Raw genomic sequence first — 17,438 nt, forward strand, 5'->3', positions numbered from 1 at the left:
TACATTCAATGTGCGTTAGACTAGACTACACCGCTGTTACATTCAATGTGCATTAGACTACACCGCTGTTACATTCAATGTGCATTAGACTAGACTACACTGCTGTTACATTCAATGTGCATTAGACTAGACTACACCGCTGTTACATTCAATGTGCATTAGACTACACCGCTGTTACATTCAATGTGCATTAGACTACACCGCTGTTACATTCAATGTGCATTAGACTAGACTACACCGCTGTTACATTCAATGTGCATTAGACTACACCGCTGTTACATTCAATGTGCATTAGACTACACCGCTGTTACATTCAATGTGCATTAGACTAGACTACACCGCTGTTACATTCAATGTGCATTAGACTACACCGCTGTTACATTCAATGTGCATTAGACTACACCGCTGTTACATTCAATGTGCATTAGACTACACCGCTGTTACATTCAATGTGCATTAGACTAGACTACACCGCTGTTACATTCAATGTGCATTAGACTACACCGCTGTTACATTCAATGTGCATTAGACTACACCGCTGTTACATTCAATGTGCATTAGACTACACCGCTGTTACATTCAATGTGCATTAGACTACACCGCTGTTACATTCAATGTGCATTAGACTACACCGCTGTTACATTCAATGTGCATTAGACTACACCGCTGTTACATTCAATGTGCATTAGACTAGACTACACCACTGTTACATTCAATGTGCATTAGACTAGACTACACCGCTGTTACATTCAATGTGCATTAGACTAGACTACACTGCTGTTACAGTCAATGTGCATTAGACTAGACTACACCGCTGTTACAGTCAATGTGCATTAGACTAGACTACACCGCTGTTACATTCAATGTGCATTAGACTAGACTAGACCGCTGTTACATTCAATGTGCATTAGACTACACTGCTGTTACATTCAATGTGCATTAGACTACACCGCTGTTACATTCAATGTGCATTAGACTACACCGCTGTTACATTCAATGTGCATTAGACTACACCACTGTTACATTCAATGTGCATTAGACTACACCACTGTTACATTCAATGTGCATTAGACTAGACTACACCGCTGTTACATTCAATGTGCATTAGACTAGACTAGACCGCTGTTACATTCAATGTGCATTAGACTACACCGCTGTTACATTCAATGTGCATTAGACTACACCACTGTTACATTCAATGTGCATTAGACTAGACTACACCGCTGTTACATTCAATGTGCATTAGACTACACCGCTGTTACATTCAATGTGCATTAGACTAGACTACACCACTGTTACATTCAATGTGCATTAGACTACACCGCTGTTACATTCAATGTGCATTAGACTAGACTACACCGCTGTTACATTCAATGTGCATTAGACTAGACTACACCGCTGTTACATTCAATGTGCATTAGACTAGACTACACCGCTGTTACATTCGATGTGCATTAGACTAGACCACTGTTACATTCAATGTGCATTAGACTAGACTACACCGCTGTTACATTCAATGTGCATTAGACTAGACTACACCGCTGTTACATTCAATGTGCATTAGACTAGACCACTGTTTCATTCAATGTGCATTAGACTACACCGCTGTTACATTCAATGTGCATTAGACTAGACCACTGTTTCATTCAATGTGCATTAGACTACACCGCTGTTACATTCAATCTGCATTAGACTAGACTACACCGCTGTTACATTCAATGTACTTTAGACTACACCGCTGTTACATTCAATGTGCATTAGACTAGACTACACCACTGTTACATTCAATATGCATTAGACTACACCGCTGTTACATTCAATGTGCATTAGACTAGACCACTGTTACATTCAATGTGCATTAGACTAGACAACACCACTGTTACATTCAATGTGCATTAGACTAGACTACACCACTGTTACATTCAATGTGCATTAGACTAGACCACTGTTACATTCAATGTGCATTAGACTAGACCACTGTTACATTCCATGTGCATTAGACTAGACTACACCGCTGTTACATTCAATGTGCATTAGACTAGACTACACCGCTGTTACATTCGATGTGCATTAGACTAGACCACTGTTACATTCAATGTGCATTAGACTAGACTACACCGCTGTTACATTCAATGTGCATTAGACTAGACTACACCGCTGTTACATTCAATGTGCATTAGACTACACCGCTGTTACATTCAATGTGCATTAGACTAGACTAGACCACTGTTACATTCAATGTGCATTAGACTAGACTAAACCGCTGTTACATTCAATGTGCATTAGACTAGACTACACCGCTGTTACATTCAATGTGCATTAGACTACACCGCTGTTACATTCAATGTGCATTAGACTAGACTAGACCACTGTTACATTCAATGTGCATTAGACTAGACTACACCGCTGTTACATTCAATGTGCATTAGACTAGACTACACCGCTGTTACATTCAATGTGCATTACACTAGACTACACCACTGTTATATTCAATGTGCATTAGACTAGACTACACCGCTGTTACATTCAATGTGCATTAGACTACACCGCTGTTACATTCAATGTGCATTAGACTAGACCACTGTTACATTCAATGTGCATTAGACTAGACTACACCACTGTTACATTCAATGTGCATTAGACTAGACCACTGTTATATTCAATGTGCATTAGACTAGACTACACCGCTGTTACATTCAATGTGCATTAGACTAGACTACACTGCTGTTACATTCAATGTGCATTAGACTAGACTACACCGCTGTTACATTCAATGTGCATTAGACTAGACTACACCACTGTTACATTCAATGTGCATTAGACTACACCGCTGTTACAGTCAATGTGCATTAGACTACACCGCTGTTACATTCAATGTGCATTAGACTACACCACTGTTACATTCAATGTGCATTAGACTACACCGCTGTTACATTCAATGTGCATTAGACTAGACTAGACCACTGTTACATTCAATGTGCATTAGACTAGACTACACCGCTGTTACATTCAATGTGCATTAGACTAGACTACACCACTGTTACATTCAATGTGCATTAGACTACACCGCTGTTACATTCAATGTGCATTGGACTAGACTACACCACTGTTACATTCAATGTGCATTAGACTACACCGCTGTTACATTCAATGTGCATTAGACTAGACTACACTGCTGTTACATTCAATGTGCATTAGACTACACCACTGTTACATTCAATGTGCATTAGACTACACCACTGTTACATTCAATGTGCATTAGACTACACCACTGTTACATTCAATGTGCATTAGACTACACCACTGTTACATTCAATGTGCATTAGACTACACCACTGTTACATTCAATGTGCATTAGACTACACCACTGTTTCATTCAATGTGCATTAGACTACACCGCTGTTTCATTCAATGTGCATTAGACTACACCGCTGTTACATTCAATGTGCATTAGACTAGACTACACCGCTGTTACATTCAATGTGCATTAGACTAGACTACACCACTGTTACATTCAATGTGCATTAGACTAGACTACACCACTGTTACATTCAATGTGCATTAGACTACACCGCTGTTACATTCAATGTGCATTAGACTACACCACTGTTACATTCAATGTGCATTAGACTAGACTACACTGCTGTTACATTCAATGTGCATTAGACTACGCCGCTGTTACATTCGATGTGCATTAGACTACACCACTGTTACATTCGATGTGCATTAGACTAGACTACACCACTGTTACATTCAATGTGCATTAGACTAGACTACACCGCTGTTACATTCAATGTGCATTAGACTACACCACTGTTACATTCAATGTGCATTAGACTACACCGCTGTTACATTCAATGTGCATGAGACTAGACTACACCACTGTTACATTCAATGTGCATTAGACTAGACTACACCGCTGTTACATTCAATGTGCATTAGACTAGACTACACCGCTGTTACATTCAATGTGCATTAGACTAGACCGCTGTTACATTCAATGTGCATTAGACTAGACTAGACCACTGTTACATTCAATGTGCATTAGACTACACCGCTGTTACATTCAATGTGCATTAGACTACACCACTGTTACATTCAATGTGCATTAGACTACACCGCTGTTACATTCAATGTGCATTAGACTAGACTACACCGCTGTTACATTCAATGTGCATTAGACTAGACTACACCACTGTTACATTCAATGTGCATTAGACTAGACTACACCACTGTTACATTCAATGTGCATTAGACTACACCGCTGTTACATTCAATGTGCATTAGACTACACCACTGTTACATTCAATGTGCATTAGACTAGACTACACCGCTGTTACATTCAATGTGCATTAGACTAGACTACACTGCTGTTACATTCGATGTGCATTAGACTACACCACTGTTACATTCAATGTGCATGAGACTAGACTACACCACTGTTACATTCAATGTGCATTAGACTAGACTACACCGCTGTTACATTCAATGTGCATTAGACTAGACTACACCGCTGTTACATTCAATGTGCATTAGACTAGACTACACCGCTGTTACATTCGATGTGCATTAGACTAGACCACTGTTACATTCAATGTGCATTAGACTAGACTACACCGCTGTTACATTCAATGTGCATTAGACTAGACTACACCGCTGTTACATTCAATGTGCATTAGACTACACCGCTGTTACATTCAATGTGCATTAGACTAGACTAGACCACTGTTACATTCAATGTGCATTAGACTAGACTAAACCGCTGTTACATTCAATGTGCATTAGACTAGACTACACCGCTGTTACATTCAATGTGCATTAGACTACACCGCTGTTACATTCAATGTACATTAGACTAGACTAGACCACTGTTACATTCAATGTGCATTAGACTAGACTACACCGCTGTTACATTCAATGTGCATTAGACTAGACTACACCGCTGTTACATTCAATGTGCATTACACTAGACTACACCACTGTTATATTCAATGTGCATTAGACTAGACTACACCGCTGTTACATTCAATGTGCATTAGACTACACCGCTGTTACATTCAATGTGCATTAGACTAGACCACTGTTACATTCAATGTGCATTAGACTAGACTACACCACTGTTACATTCAATGTGCATTAGACTAGACCACTGTTATATTCAATGTGCATTAGACTAGACTACACCGCTGTTACATTCAATGTGCATTAGACTAGACTACACTGCTGTTACATTCAATGTGCATTAGACTAGACTACACCGCTGTTACATTCAATGTGCATTAGACTAGACTACACCACTGTTACATTCAATGTGCATTAGACTACACCGCTGTTACAGTCAATGTGCATTAGACTACACCGCTGTTACATTCAATGTGCATTAGACTACACCACTGTTACATTCAATGTGCATTAGACTACACCGCTGTTACATTCAATGTGCATTAGACTAGACTAGACCACTGTTACATTCAATGTGCATTAGACTACACCGCTGTTACATTCAATGTGCATTAGACTACACCGCTGTTACATTCAATGTGCATTAGACTACACCGCTGTTACATTCAATGTGCATTAGACTACACCGCTGTTACATTCAATGTGCATTAGACTACACCGCTGTTACATTCAATGTGCATTGGACTAGACTACACCACTGTTACATTCAATGTGCATTAGACTACACCGCTGTTACATTCAATGTGCATTAGACTAGACTACACTGCTGTTACATTCAATGTGCATTAGACTACACCACTGTTACATTCAATGTGCATTAGACTACACCACTGTTACATTCAATGTGCATTAGACTACACCACTGTTACATTCAATGTGCATTAGACTACACCACTGTTACATTCAATGTGCATTAGACTACACCACTGTTACATTCAATGTGTATTAGACTACACCACTGTTTCATTCAATGTGCATTAGACTACACCGCTGTTTCATTCAATGTGCATTAGACTACACCGCTGTTACATTCAATGTGCATTAGACTAGACTACACCGCTGTTACATTCAATGTGCATTAGACTAGACTACACCACTGTTACATTCAATGTGCATTAGACTAGACTACACCACTGTTACATTCAATGTGCATTAGACTACACCGCTGTTACATTCAATGTGCATTAGACTACACCACTGTTACATTCAATGTGCATTAGACTAGACTACACTGCTGTTACATTCAATGTGCATTAGACTACGCCGCTGTTACATTCGATGTGCATTAGACTACACCACTGTTACATTCGATGTGCATTAGACTACACCACTGTTACATTCAATGTGCATGAGACTAGACTACACCACTGTTACATTCAACGTGCATTAGACTAGACTACACCGCTGTTACATTCAATGTGCATTAGACTACACCACTGTTACATTCAATGTGCATTAGACTACACCGCTGTTACATTCAATGTGCATGAGACTAGACTACACCACTGTTACATTCAATGTGCATTAGACTAGACTACACCGCTGTTACATTCAATGTGCATTAGACTAGACTACACCGCTGTTACATTCAATGTGCATTAGACTAGACCGCTGTTACATTCAATGTGCATTAGACTAGACTAGACCACTGTTACATTCAATGTGCATTAGACTACACCGCTGTTACATTCAATGTGCATTAGACTACACCACTGTTACATTCAATGTGCATTAGACTACACCGCTGTTACATTCAATGTGCATTAGACTAGACTACACCGCTGTTACATTCAATGTGCATTAGACTAGACTACACCACTGTTACATTCAATGTGCATTAGACTAGACTACACCACTGTTACATTCAATGTGCATTAGACTACACCGCTGTTACATTCAATGTGCATTAGACTACACCACTGTTACATTCAATGTGCATTAGACTAGACTACACCGCTGTTACATTCAATGTGCATTAGACTAGACTACACTGCTGTTACATTCGATGTGCATTAGACTACACCACTGTTACATTCAATGTGCATGAGACTAGACTACACCACTGTTACATTCAATGTGCATTAGACTAGACTACACCGCTGTTACATTCAATGTGCATTAGACTAGACTACACCGCTGTTACATTCAATGTGCATTAGACTAGACTACACCGCTGTTACATTCGATGTGCATTAGACTAGACCACTGTTACATTCAATGTGCATTAGACTAGACTACACCGCTGTTACATTCAATGTGCATTAGACTAGACTACACCGCTGTTACATTCAATGTGCATTAGACTACACCGCTGTTACATTCAATGTGCATTAGACTAGACTAGACCACTGTTACATTCAATGTGCATTAGACTAGACTAAACCGCTGTTACATTCAATGTGCATTAGACTAGACTACACCGCTGTTACATTCAATGTGCATTAGACTACACCGCTGTTACATTCAATGTACATTAGACTAGACTAGACCACTGTTACATTCAATGTGCATTAGACTAGACTACACCGCTGTTACATTCAATGTGCATTAGACTAGACTACACCGCTGTTACATTCAATGTGCATTACACTAGACTACACCACTGTTATATTCAATGTGCATTAGACTAGACTACACCGCTGTTACATTCAATGTGCATTAGACTACACCGCTGTTACATTCAATGTGCATTAGACTAGACCACTGTTACATTCAATGTGCATTAGACTAGACTACACCACTGTTACATTCAATGTGCATTAGACTAGACTACACCGCTGTTACATTCAATGTGCATTAGACTAGACTACACTGCTGTTACATTCAATGTGCATTAGACTAGACTACACCGCTGTTACATTCAATGTGCATTAGACTAGACTACACCACTGTTACATTCAATGTGCATTAGACTACACCGCTGTTACAGTCAATGTGCATTAGACTACACCGCTGTTACATTCAATGTGCATTAGACTACACCACTGTTACATTCAATGTGCATTAGACTACACCGCTGTTACATTCAATGTGCATTAGACTAGACTAGACCACTGTTACATTCAATGTGCATTAGACTAGACTACACCGCTGTTACATTCAATGTGCATTAGACTAGACTACACCGCTGTTACATTCAATGTGCATTAGACTAGACCACTGTTACATTCAATGTGCATTAGACTACACCGCTGTTACATTCAATGTGCATTAGACTACACCGCTGTTACATTCAATGTGCATTAGACTACACCGCTGTTACATTCAATGTGCATTAGACTACACCGCTGTTACATTCAATGTGCATTAGACTACACCGCTGTTACATTCAATGTGCATTGGACTAGACTACACCACTGTTACATTCAATGTGCATTAGACTACACCGCTGTTACATTCAATGTGCATTAGACTAGACTACACTGCTGTTACATTCAATGTGCATTAGACTACACCACTGTTACATTCAATGTGCATTAGACTACACCACTGTTACATTCAATGTGCATTAGACTACACCACTGTTACATTCAATGTGCATTAGACTACACCACTGTTACATTCAATGTGCATTAGACTACACCACTGTTACATTCAATGTGTATTAGACTACACCACTGTTTCATTCAATGTGCATTAGACTACACCGCTGTTTCATTCAATGTGCATTAGACTACACCGCTGTTACATTCAATGTGCATTAGACTAGACTACACCGCTGTTACATTCAATGTGCATTAGACTAGACTACACCACTGTTACATTCAATGTGCATTAGACTAGACTACACCACTGTTACATTCAATGTGCATTAGACTACACCGCTGTTACATTCAATGTGCATTAGACTACACCACTGTTACATTCAATGTGCATTAGACTAGACTACACTGCTGTTACATTCAATGTGCATTAGACTACGCCGCTGTTACATTCGATGTGCATTAGACTACACCACTGTTACATTCGATGTGCATTAGACTACACCACTGTTACATTCAATGTGCATGAGACTAGACTACACCACTGTTACATTCAACGTGCATTAGACTAGACTACACCGCTGTTACATTCAATGTGCATTAGACTACACCACTGTTACATTCAATGTGCATTAGACTACACCGCTGTTACATTCAATGTGCATGAGACTAGACTACACCACTGTTACATTCAATGTGCATTAGACTAGACTACACCGCTGTTACATTCAATGTGCATTAGACTAGACTACACCGCTGTTACATTCAATGTGCATTAGACTAGACCGCTGTTACATTCAATGTGCATTAGACTAGACTAGACCACTGTTACATTCAATGTGCATTAGACTACACCGCTGTTACATTCAATGTGCATTAGACTACACCACTGTTACATTCAATGTGCATTAGACTACACCGCTGTTACATTCAATGTGCATTAGACTAGACTACACCGCTGTTACATTCAATGTGCATTAGACTAGACTACACCACTGTTACATTCAATGTGCATTAGACTAGACTACACCACTGTTACATTCAATGTGCATTAGACTACACCGCTGTTACATTCAATGTGCATTAGACTACACCACTGTTACATTCAATGTGCATTAGACTAGACTACACCGCTGTTACATTCAATGTGCATTAGACTAGACTACACTGCTGTTACATTCGATGTGCATTAGACTACACCACTGTTACATTCAATGTGCATGAGACTAGACTACACCACTGTTACATTCAATGTGCATTAGACTACACCACTGTTACATTCAATGTGCATTAGACTAGACTACACCGCTGTTACATTCAATGTGCATTAGACTACACCGCTGTTACATTCAATGTGCATTAGACTACACCGCTGTTACATTCAATGTGCATGAGACTAGACTACACCACTGTTACATTCAATGTGCATTAGACTAGACTACACCACTGTTACATTCAATGTGCATTAGACTAGACTACACCACTGTTACATTCAATGTGCATTAGACTAGACTACACCGCTGTTACATTCAATGTGCATTAGACTACACCACTGTTACATTCAATGTGCATTAGACTAGACTACACCACTGTTACATTCAATGTACTTTAGACTACACCGCTGTTACATTCAATGTGCATTAGACTAGACTACACCACTGTTACATTCAATATGCATTAGACTAGACCACTGTTACATTCAATGTGCATTAGACTAGACAACACCACTGTTACATTCAATGTGCATTAGACTAGACTACACCACTGTTACATTCAATGTGCATTAGACTAGACCACTGTTACATTCAATGTGCATTAGACTAGACCACTGTTACATTCCATGTGCATTAGACTAGACTACACCGCTGTTACATTCAATGTGCATTAGACTAGACTACACCGCTGTTATATTCAATGTGCATTAGACTAGACTACACCGCTGTTACATTCAATGTGCATTAGACTAGACTACACCGCTGTTACATTCAATGTGCATTAGACTAGACTACACCGCTGTTACATTCGATGTGCATTAGACTAGACCACTGTTACATTCAATGTGCATTAGACTAGACTACACCGCTGTTACATTCAATGTGCATTAGACTAGACTACACCGCTGTTACATTCAATGTGCATTAGACTACACCGCTGTTACATTCAATGTGCATTAGACTAGACTAGACCACTGTTACATTCAATGTGCATTAGACTAGACTAAACCGCTGTTACATTCAATGTGCATTAGACTAGACTACACCGCTGTTACATTCAATGTGCATTAGACTACACCGCTGTTACATTCAATGTGCATTAGACTAGACTAGACCACTGTTACATTCAATGTGCATTAGACTAGACTACACCGCTGTTACATTCAATGTGCATTAGACTAGACTACACCGCTGTTACATTCAATGTGCATTACACTAGACTACACCACTGTTATATTCAATGTGCATTAGACTAGACTACACCGCTGTTACATTCAATGTGCATTAGACTACACCGCTGTTACATTCAATGTGCATTAGACTAGACCGCTGTTACATTCAATGTGCATTAGACTAGACTACACCACTGTTACATTCAATGTGCATTAGACTAGACCACTGTTATATTCAATGTGCATTAGACTAGACTACACCGCTGTTACATTCAATGTGCATTAGACTAGACTACACTGCTGTTACATTCAATGTGCATTAGACTAGACTACACCGCTGTTACATTCAATGTGCATTAGACTAGACTACACCACTGTTACATTCAATGTGCATTAGACTACACCGCTGTTACAGTCAATGTGCATTAGACTACACCGCTGTTACATTCAATGTGCATTAGACTACACCACTGTTACATTCAATGTGCATTAGACTACACCGCTGTTACATTCAATGTGCATTAGACTAGACTAGACCACTGTTACATTCAATGTGCATTAGACTAGACTACACCGCTGTTACATTCAATGTGCATTAGACTAGACTACACCGCTGTTACATTCAATGTGCATTAGACTAGACCACTGTTACATTCAATGTGCATTAGACTACACCGCTGTTACATTCAATGTGCATTAGACTACACCGCTGTTACATTCAATGTGCATTAGACTACACCGCTGTTACATTCAATGTGCATTAGACTACACCGCTGTTACATTCAATGTGCATTAGACTACACCGCTGTTACATTCAATGTGCATTGGACTAGACTACACCACTGTTACATTCAATGTGCATTAGACTACACCGCTGTTACATTCAATGTGCATTAGACTAGACTACACTGCTGTTACATTCAATGTGCATTAGACTACACCACTGTTACATTCAATGTGCATTAGACTACACCACTGTTACATTCAATGTGCATTAGACTACACCACTGTTACATTCAATGTGCATTAGACTACACCACTGTTACATTCAATGTGCATTAGACTACACCACTGTTTCATTCAATGTGCATTAGACTACACCGCTGTTTCATTCAATGTGCATTAGACTACACCGCTGTTACATTCAATGTGCATTAGACTAGACTACACCGCTGTTACATTCAATGTGCATTAGACTAGACTACACCACTGTTACATTCAATGTGCATTAGACTAGACTACACCACTGTTACATTCAATGTGCATTAGACTACACCGCTGTTACATTCAATGTGCATTAGACTACACCGCTGTTACATTCAATGTGCATTAGACTACACCACTGTTACATTCAATGTGCATTAGACTAGACTACACCGCTGTTACATTCAATGTGCATTAGACTAGACTACACTGCTGTTACATTCAATGTGCATTAGACTACGCCGCTGTTACATTCGATGTGCATTAGACTACACCACTGTTACATTCGATGTGCATTAGACTACACCACTGTTACATTCAATGTGCATGAGACTAGACTACACCACTGTTACATTCAATGTGCATTAGACTAGACTACACCGCTGTTACATTCAATGTGCATTAGACTACACCACTGTTACATTCAATGTGCATTAGACTACACCGCTGTTACATTCAATGTGCATGAGACTAGACTACACCACTGTTACATTCAATGTGCATTAGACTAGACTACACCGCTGTTACATTCAATGTGCATTAGACTAGACTACACCGCTGTTACATTCAATGTGCATTAGACTAGACCGCTGTTACATTCAATGTGCATTAGACTAGACTAGACCACTGTTACATTCAATGTGCATTAGACTACACCGCTGTTACATTCAATGTGCATTAGACTACACCACTGTTACATTCAATGTGCATTAGACTACACCGCTGTTACATTCAATGTGCATTAGACTAGACTACACCGCTGTTACATTCAATGTGCATTAGACTAGACTACACCACTGTTACATTCAATGTGCATTAGACTAGACTACACCACTGTTACATTCAATGTGCATTAGACTACACCGCTGTTACATTCAATGTGCATTAGACTACACCACTGTTACATTCAATGTGCATTAGACTAGACTACACCGCTGTTACATTCAATGTGCATTAGACTAGACTACACTGCTGTTACATTCGATGTGCATTAGACTACACCACTGTTACATTCAATGTGCATGAGACTAGACTACACCGCTGTTACATTCAATGTGCATTAGACTACACCACTGTTACATTCAATGTGCATTAGACTAGACTACACCGCTGTTACATTCAATGTGCATTAGACTACACCGCTGTTACATTCAATGTGCATTAGACTACACCGCTGTTACATTCAATGTGCATGAGACTAGACTACACCACTGTTACATTCAATGTGCATTAGACTAGACTACACCACTGTTACATTCAATGTGCATTAGACTAGACTACACCACTGTTACATTCAATGTGCATTAGACTAGACTACACCGCTGTTACATTCAATGTGCATTAGACTACACCACTGTTACATTCAATGTGCATTAGACTAGACTGCACCGCTGTTACATTCAATGTGCATTAGACTACACCACTGTTACATTCAATGTGCATTAGACTAGACTACACCACTGTTACATTCAATGTGCATTAGACTACACCACTGTTACATTCAATGTGCATTAGACTAGACTAGACCGCTGTTACATTCAATGTGCATTAGACTACACCGCTGTTACATTCAATGTGCATTAGACTACACCGCTGTTACATTCAATGTGCATTAGACTACACCACTGTTACATTCAATGTGCATTAGACTAGACCACTGTTACATTCAATGTGCATTAGACTACACCGCTGTTACATTCAATGTGCATTAGACTACACCACTGTTACATTCAATGTGCATTAGACTAGACTACACCGCTGTTACATTCAATGTGCATTGAATTTATTGCGTTTTATTTTTTGAATGATTTAATAAGATTGGATAACTGAATGGGTCTTACTGTCCTAATCTCCCACTTCTCCAGTGCAATAGACTGTTGAAGTGGTGTCCCGCACCAGACTGCCACCACGTTGTTAAAGTCCAGTACCCCGACGCCAAGCCGGTCAGGTGCAAGTGTGGTCGACAGTTCTGGTAAGACAAGTCTCCTAAATGATCTGCCTTGTCCTCTCTTTACTATGACATGACAATACAGTCTACTCCTTAAGAAGTCTTAAGGCACATCTTTAGAACAACAATGTCTCAAGACTCAGGATATGGCTGGGTTAGGGTTAGTCAAGACTCAGGATATGGCTGGGTTAGGGTTAGTCAAGACTCAGGAGATGGCTGGGTTAGGGTTAGTCAAGACTCAGGAGATGGCTGGGTTAGGGTTAGTCAAGACTCAGGAGATGGCTGGGTTAGTCAAGTCTCAGGAGATGGCTGGGTTAGTCAAGACTCAGGAGATGGCTGGGTATGGGTTAGTCAAGACTCGGGGGCGGTGGCTGGGTTAGTCAAGACTCGGGCGGTGGCTGGGTTAGTCAAGACTCGGGCGGTGGCTGGGTTAGTCAAGACTCGGGCGGTGGCTGGGTTAGTCAAGACTCGGGCGGTGGCTGGGTTAGTCAAGACTCGGGCGGTGGCTGGGTATGTCGTAACCCAAAAGGAGTTGGTATGAGAGCCCGGCAGCCTTGAGTTTTCCTCCCCTCCCCACGTAGCTGCCACCAGTCACAACAGGCTCCTCTGGGAGCATAGCTTCCTGTTGGCAACCTTTTACCTAATCTCTGCAACTACAACATGAGGGAGAATAGAAACAATTGATACTAATGGGATGTATTTTATCATTCTAGCTTCAACTGTGGGGAGAACTGGCACGATCCTGTCAAGTGTAAGGTATGTGCAGAAGACATGATATAGGGCTAGGTTCTACCCTCTGACACGACATGATATAGGGCTAGGTTCTACCCTCTGAAACGACATGATAAAGGGCTGGGTTATACCCTCTGACACGACATGATTTAGGGCTAGCTTCTACCCTCTGACACGACATGATAAAGGGCTAGGTTCTACCCTCTGACACGACATGATAAAGGGCTAGGTTCTACCCTCTGACACGACATGATATAGGGCTAGGTTCTACCCTCTGAAACGACATGATAAAGGGCTGGGTTCTACCCTCTGACACGACATGATATAGGGCTAGGTTATACCCTCTGAAACGACATGATAAAGGGCTGGGTTATACCCTCTGACACGACATGATATAGGGCTAGGTTCTACCCTCTGAAACGACATGATATAGGGCTGGGTTCTACCCTCTGAAACGACATGATAAAGGGCTGGGTTCTACCCTCTGACACGACATGATATAGGGCTAGGTTCTACCCTCTGAAACGACATGATATAGGGCTAGGTTATACCCTCTGAAACGACATGATAAAGGGCTGGGTTCTACCCTCTGACACGACATGATTTAGGGCTAGCTTCTACCCTCTGACAAGACTTGACATAGAGCTAGGTTCTATCCTGATACGACATAGGGCTAGGTTCTACCCAAGGACACGACATAGGGCTAGGTTCTACCCAAGGACACGACATAGGGCTAGGTTCTACCCAAGGACACGACATGATATCATGTAATAATATCATGTACACTGAGTGTACATAACAGTAGGAACAGCTTCCCAATATGGAGGTGCACCACTCCCCTTTTGCCCTCAGAACAGCCTCAATTCGTCGCGGCATGGACTCCACGGTGTCAAAAGAATTTCGCAAGGATGCTGTTGTCAAGTTGGCTGGATGTCCTTTGGGTGATGGACCGGTGCGCTTGGCACCTACTACCATACTCTGTTCAAAGGCACATTTACCGAAAATGTCTCAATTTTCTCATAGTTTTTAAAAACATGTTTCCTCCCCTTCATCTACACGGATTGAAGTGGGTTTAACAGGTGACATTCCAATAAGGGATCATAGCTTTCACCTGGTCAGGTTATGTCATGGGAAGTACAGGTGTTCCTAATGTTTTGCACACTCAGTGTTTGTCTGTCTTGCTGGATGAATATGCAACAATTAGCTGACCTCTGTTGCTCTGCTGTCCTACAGTGGCTGAGAAAGTGGATTAAAAAGTGTGACGATGACAGTGAAACATCCAACTGGATTGCAGCTAATACCAAGGTATGGTTATAATGCTACATAACAGAATACCAAGGTATGGTTATAACGCTACATAACAGAATACCAAGGTATGGTTATAACGTTACGTAACATAATACCTAATACTAAGTTATGGTTATAACGCTACGTAACATAATACCTAATACTAAGTTATGGTTATAATGCTACATAACTTAATACCTAATACTAAGGTATAGTTATAATGCTACATAACACCTAATACTAAGGCATGGTCATAATGCTACATAATATAACAATACATAATCCCAAGGTATAGTTATAATGCTACATAATACCAAGATATGATTATAACACTACATAACACCAAGATATGTTACCAGTCCAGATCTACAGAACTGTACAGAGAGAACATGGTGGTCTGTATTTTATAAAGCGTCTCAGACTAGGAGTACTGATGTAAGAGAGTCCTACTCTGAGACGCTGTGTGAATACGGGCCCAGGTTAATGTGATCTAGATAGACGTTTTTCATACCTTGGTATTGGCTGCGCTCCACTAGGGGGTTTCACTGTCCTCGGCACACTTTTTCACAGGAGTGTCCAAAGTGTCACGTGACCATTGAGAAGGACGGCGGCTGCAATCACATGGTGTGTCGGAACCAGAGCTGTAAAGCTGAGTTCTGTTGGGTCTGTCTGGGGCCCTGGGAGCCACACGGCTCAGCATGGTGAGTAGTAAGAATCACACACGTTTGGTGAGTCTGGAGAAGCCGAACAGGTGACCGTGTACTCACTTCACGGCCCTCAGTTGGTAGAGCATGGCTCTTGTAACTGCCAGGATAGTGGGATCGCATGACTGGAAGTTTGGATTCAAGTGTCTGCTAAATGGTATACTGTGTATATATAGTCACCAAACAGTTTATAAGTTACACCCATCTAGTCCCGCGGTCATTCCTCCTTTTGCCTCCAGAACAGCCTGAATTCTTCGGGGCATTCTACAAGGTGTCGGACACGTTCCACAGCGATGTTGGTCCACAGTGACGCGATGGCATCGCGCAGCTGTTGCAGATTGGACGGCGATACATTCATGCTGCCGACAGCCCGTTTCATCTCATCCCATTATGCTCTATTGGGTTGAAGGGGGGGGGGGGGGGGAGACTGACCAGGCCTCTCAAGGAAACCGAACGCGCTGTCATGTTCCAGGCTCCTCAATAGTGTTGGTGATGGCATGCCCACTGGAGTCTCTTCTTGGTTGTTTTTTTAGCAGATAAGAGTGGAACCTGGTGTGGTCGTCTGCAGGTAATAGCCCATCCGTGACGAGGGTCAACGAGTTGTGCGTTTGTACCTGTTTGTGGCCCGCCCGTTAGCTTGCATGATTCCCCCCCCCCTCCCCTTCTCCTTGGACCTCTCGTCAACGAGCTGTGTTCACCCCAAAGGGAACTGCCACTGACTGGATGTTTTGTGT

General features: G+C 41.1%; 1 protein-coding gene across 2 annotated transcripts in view; it reads left to right on the forward strand.

Moving 5' to 3' along the window:
• The window catches only part of LOC110510428 (E3 ubiquitin-protein ligase arih1), a 38,598-nt gene that overhangs the window by 11,729 nt on the left and 9,431 nt on the right, over window positions 1–17,438 (forward strand). For both annotated transcript variants that reach the window (XM_036968542.2, XM_036968541.2), the window contains exons 7-10: window positions 13,899–14,005; window positions 14,695–14,737; window positions 15,947–16,018; window positions 16,571–16,701. In XM_036968542.2, the coding sequence (XP_036824437.1) occupies window positions 13,899–14,005; window positions 14,695–14,737; window positions 15,947–16,018; window positions 16,571–16,701 (353 nt within the window). The remainder of the gene's footprint in view (window positions 1–13,898; window positions 14,006–14,694; window positions 14,738–15,946; window positions 16,019–16,570; window positions 16,702–17,438) is intronic.

This window comes from Oncorhynchus mykiss, chromosome 4 (assembly GCF_057628025.1).
Source record: "Oncorhynchus mykiss isolate SJ-2025 chromosome 4, ASM5762802v1, whole genome shotgun sequence".
Taxonomy (NCBI): Eukaryota; Metazoa; Chordata; class Actinopteri; order Salmoniformes; family Salmonidae; genus Oncorhynchus; species Oncorhynchus mykiss.